Source organism: Asparagus officinalis, chromosome 7 (genome assembly GCF_001876935.1).
Source record: "Asparagus officinalis chromosome 7, Aspof.V1, whole genome shotgun sequence".
NCBI classification, from domain to species: Eukaryota; Viridiplantae; Streptophyta; class Magnoliopsida; order Asparagales; family Asparagaceae; genus Asparagus; species Asparagus officinalis.
In genome coordinates this window covers 9,719,300-9,724,562 of record NC_033800.1, presented here as the reverse complement: position 1 = coordinate 9,724,562, position 5,263 = coordinate 9,719,300, and the positions used below count along the sequence as shown (strand labels likewise).

The following is a 5,263-nucleotide window of genomic DNA, read 5'->3' as shown; positions in this document are numbered from 1 at the left end:
ACGATGACAAGGGTGAGCTTTGGTGGAGGTGCTGGAGGAAGGAGATGAACATGGGATTTTTTTTCTTTTTTTTCTTTTATTCTTTTGTTAAGATGATTGCAGAGAAGAAAACGAAATTACTTGCTAGGGTTTCACACCTCAATTTTAGCAAAATAAATTTCATTCATTCTTCAATATTCTCCCATTTCTGATTACAAGAGTTCTTAAGTAAAAATTACAGATTTGGAATATCTCTAAATCCCTCAAATCTCTCTCATAATCAATTACAATCAATCAGCTGATTAACTACCAAATAAAATCAAAATTCAAAAATTCAAAATTCAAAATTTAAAATTCAAACTAATTATTACAACTGAAATCAAAACCATAATGCTGCAACATGGCGCCTCCTGCGCTGATAAACTCGGCGAAAATCTCATGTACGCATCCGGATGTCCCCATCAATCTGCCTTCTGGGTTGGAAGATATGATTGTTTCTTTGCGGAAGTTAATAATACGTATAAATTTGTATTTAGCTCGTGATTGTCCAAATCCTCCATGAAATTGTCTGTTAAGCGTCCTGCATCAGAATGATAGCATCTGAATCTGAGGCAAATTGTTTCCTTTTGATGGTCTTGATATCATATTCTCCTTCTTATCGTGAAATCAACTTGTTTCCGTAAGAAATAAGCGATAGTCAAATATGATGGTAGTATATAATAGAGTCACATTGTACTTCTCAAGTGTAAATTTAGTTAGTTTATCATGTTTATAAGGGCAAAGCAGCCATTATTTGGTGCTTTAATATTTCACTACACTTACCGATTATAACTTTAAGTTCTTAAGCCAATAATATGCTGCAGGAAGACAATTATTTGAGGAGCTAGACAGAAATAAAGATGGGCAGGTAACCCTTGAAGATCTCGAAATAGCTATGAGCAAAAGAAGACTACCAAAGAGGTATGCTCGGGAACTTTTGCGCTGCACCAGAAGACACTTATTTTCAAAATCAATCAGCTGGAAAGAATTCCTCTCTTTGATGGAGCAGAAAGAGCTAGCTATTCTTCGAGCTTATAGTACTCTGTCGTTCGGCGATTCTTTGACACCTCAAGGAAATCAAATTGCAGGATCACTTAGAATTGCAGGTGCTCCTGAAAATGAAGATAATACTGTTTCTTTGATGCACTATCTGAATGTGGATAATGGAGAATCTATTTCCTATAGTCAGTTTAGAAATTTCATGTTGCTTCTTCCTTCAGAACAACTTGAAGGGGATCGCTGGTGTGTGTAAGCTTCTTAAATGGAATGTTTTCCTTGTGAACTTTTAATAATAATATAAAATAAACTACTTTATTATGATGCAAGAATTCTAGTGAAGTCATGTAGACAAAACATGAGACTCCCTTCTTCTGAACTGCTAATGTAGAATAACAGAGTAGTGAGGAAAGTGAAACCTAAGTATTTGATAGAAAGATAAATTGCTATTATTAATTAGATCATAAAGATTATACTAGATGAAAACCTTTCCAGGCTAGAAAGCCATTAGAGGAATTTGACGGCATACAAGTTCAATGAAGCATAGATGACAACTTATTTTGTAGAATCTAGATATCAAGGAGTCAGGCAAACATCACCTATTTCTCTGTAGTTGTCCTTTATGCTTTCTCTTATCCATAGCTTCCTCTTTACTTCTCACCCGTGCTGATTGAATACAAAACAAAGGCAAGATCTTTGGACTTTCGTATTTTTTCCAGTTGAAAATCTAATAGATCATAAATTGTGGGGTGAAATATGATCATATAGTGGATTCATAAGTCATAACATCTAAACATGTAGCATGAGGATCATTATAAACAAATAAATATGAACTGCGTCCTTAATGATTTTACCACTTTATCAGAGAAATAGGTTCAATATAGTTGTCCTACCTTTGACTGTTATTGTTTAACATTACAGGAACAAGTGTCATGATGGTGGCAATGCAGTGGAGCCACTTGCTCAAAGTGTACTGAAATCTGCATTAGCAGGAGGGATTGCTTGTTCATTTTCTGCTTTTGTGATGCATCCTGTAGATACAGTCAAGGTAACCTCCTTCTCTCTCCCTCCCTCCCTTCCGCCCATAAATCGAATCTTGCAACAAAAATGATAAAAGGAGGCAATAAAATTTACATAGGGATGTAATGTCACCTTTTTTTTAAACCTTTGAGGAATGATGTAATGTCACTTGAAACATTATCCCTAGAAGAAGGGTAAAGGCTGTTTTGAAAAGAAAGTTGGCGGAATGACGAAATTTGGAAGGCAATTCAAGCAAATGATGCATCTTATAAAACTTGGTGTATGTGCACAATAATGAAAATTATAAGATAAAAATAGCACAATGGTAGTGAGTAAAGCAGTTTGGTTAAATCCAAGGCATATGGTAGCCTAATAGCTAAGTAGTAATATTTTTCAAAGGCTAAGGAATGCCTCATGAATGAAGGAGAAGCACTCAGTAGCTACAAGAATAAAGGTTATGTGCAAATTTGATATATAGCTGTTTGCAACTTTGCAGGTTATATAGCTTGTGCTACCTATAGGATCCTTCACATAATAGAGCTTAACTGCTAGAATCAGGCATGATATACTGCAGTTGTGAATCTCCTGATTCTCTTATCTAGTGAACTTTTGTCCAGATCCATTATTTATTCTGTTTCCTCTCGGCGCATTCTTCATATATCCTACTGCATGATTAGATTATTAACAAACAAAATAGGCATTCCCACCCCATTGTTTATTAAGTGATATATGTATTGATATATGTATTCTGTTCCAAGTAAATAAGTGCAATATATTTGTATTCTTTAAAGCCAATCTCAAGGCCTCTTATAGTTTCTCTTGAATATATGATTCGGTTGGAGCATTAGTAATGGTCTTGACGTTTCTCAGACTTGTGTACAAGCATCAACACTGTCACTTCCTGAACTTTTTTTGAAACTGCCGGAGTTTGGATTTCAGGGGTTGTACAAAGGTTCTATCCCTGCAGTTATTGGGCAGTTTACTAGGTTAGTATTTCTTTCAGAAGCTCAATTTTAGGCATGGTGGAGAACTTAATGAGCCCTATTTTGCTTTCATTGGCAGCCATGGATTGCGAACTGGTCTCGGTGAAGTCAGCAAGTCTATTTTGACAAAGGCTATTCCCGGACTTCCAGATATTCAGGTAAAGCGGTATCTCTGTGGAGGATTAGATACTCGTTTTATAATGGTTATATCAGATTGTGCCCCACACTTACTTATAAATCACTTTGCTTAGTTTCGTTAATTTGATTAATGTCATTGTATTATATTGTAATTAGTGATAGTTTCATTGTGCAACCTGTCAGCTAAGTTCGTAAGACCACTAGGTTGACACCTTTATGTTGCCTGCAACTGGAGAAGCATGTATCTTGACCCTGTGTACAATGGCCTGTTCTCATTTTACCCTGATTGTTTTAGACAAACTTTGTGTTGATTTGTGCCTAGTGTACAGGTTAATCTTGAAAAGGCACGGACAAAGACACCCCACAAATTATCATTCATTTCTGGGCAATTTATAGAACCTAGTTATTTTTGGTAAGTCATATATGTTGCTTGTTAAGAAACGTTTTAGAATACACACGAAGAGAAAATATAAGCAAAAAATTCATTGTGATTTGTTTCAAAAACATAATTTGTGTGTTTGGAAAACGGACGCTGTAACTTGTATGCGAAAATGTCAATGGTAATAGGAAATGAGCAATCAGACATATCGCTTTTACCAGTATAAGCAAGAATATAGTAAAACTTTTGGGCCTCAGAAACTGTCTCGTAGTTTTCCCAATATCTAATAGGGTACAAAAAGTTAACTTTTCTTCCAATCAACCACCTGTTAAAATTTTCCTAAAATTCCAACAATAACCTCACTTAATCTCACGTGTAAAGCATGTGACTCTCTTGTTGATGCTCTGCAAGCTTTCCATGTGAGATTAAGTGAGGGTATTGTTGAAATTTCATGAAACTTTTAGCAGCAAAATGGGATGTGGTGGTTGATTGAAGAAAAACTAACTTTGTACTTTGTAGGTGGTTTAGATATAAATTAGAAATATAATGTGGTTTACGTAAATTAACCCTAAATATAAGGCGGTTTCCAAGAAAAACCCCTATCTAATATATTACCCTCAACTTTGTCTTATTGATGTTTCTCTTCACTTTCCCCTGGTATCCAACATATTCTTTCATTATTGGACCTGATTGAGTTGGTCTCTTGATTTAAGAGTATCAGAAGATTATGTTAAGGGACGCACTCCATGATATAGATTCTACTTTTTGCAGGTGCAATCTTTGGCATCCTTTAGTAGCACGGTTCTTGGAACTACATACAGAGTTCCATTTGAGGTTCTGAAGCAACGGCTGCAAGCAGGCATGTTTGATAACGTTGGAGAGGCTGCCATTGTTACTTTGCATCAGGATGGTATGAAAGGTTTCTTTCGTGGAACTGGTGCTACACTTTGTAGGGAACTGCCTTTCTATGTTCTTGGTGCAGGTCTCTATGAAGAAGCAAAAAAGGTATTTTTTTTCCCTTCTTTTTTGCTCCTTTCGTAATTTTATATGGCATGCTTGAACTTGGTATAAGCACGAATATAGGTTATAATACAATTTTACATCTTTCATGGTTACTAAAGGTAAGAAAGTTTTTCATCTTCCGTTCATTGGACTACTTAAGCTTTCTTAGTATTTATAAAGTATGCAGAGTTAGTTAGCTTCTGAATGTCAATAGGACTGTTTAGGTCCTATGTCTCCTGGTTCTCCTTTTCCTATTACCGGTTTTCTTTTTCCTAAACAGCTTTAACTTCATAGAACTAGATTTTCATCATTTCCAAAGCCTTTGCCATATAAATTGTGTTGCACCATTTAACACACAAGGCTCGACAACCCTTTACGAAAAATTTATGGTCGATTATCTAGCATGATGTCAGCCTCTGAAATGGCTAATATTTCTTGATTTGGGCATTTACTGCAACACAATAGAGTAATTCGCCACAAATTGTAGATAATACCTTCTATTCTTATCTCGGATCTATGTGATTCTAACTAAATAGATATAGTAAATGTTCCTTCCCCTTCTTTTATTAGAACTCTAACCCCTGTCCTAATCATAAAAGTAACAAGTTTTCATTCTTTTGTTTCCTCATGTTAGCAGGCTGTAATAAATATTTCTCCACCTTAGTTTATGTTCTTGGGATCTAGATGCAAGTTTTGTATGCGTGTGTGTGTTTGGGGCAGTGGTGGT

General features: G+C 35.6%; 1 protein-coding gene across 2 annotated transcripts in view; it reads left to right on the top strand.

Moving 5' to 3' along the window:
• Positions 1-5,263, top strand: part of LOC109849455 (mitochondrial substrate carrier family protein C-like) — a 33,716-nt gene that overhangs the window by 3,886 nt on the left and 24,567 nt on the right. The window contains exons 2-6 of one of the 2 annotated variants that reach the window (XM_020419287.1): positions 843-1,260; positions 1,936-2,062; positions 2,905-3,020; positions 3,097-3,175; positions 4,306-4,539. In XM_020419287.1, coding sequence (XP_020274876.1) covers positions 843-1,260; positions 1,936-2,062; positions 2,905-3,020; positions 3,097-3,175; positions 4,306-4,539 — 974 coding nt within the window. Of the gene's footprint in view, positions 1-842; positions 1,267-1,935; positions 2,063-2,904; positions 3,021-3,096; positions 3,176-4,305; positions 4,540-5,263 lie in introns of both variants that reach the window. The other variant, XM_020419286.1, reaches the window with a different exon arrangement.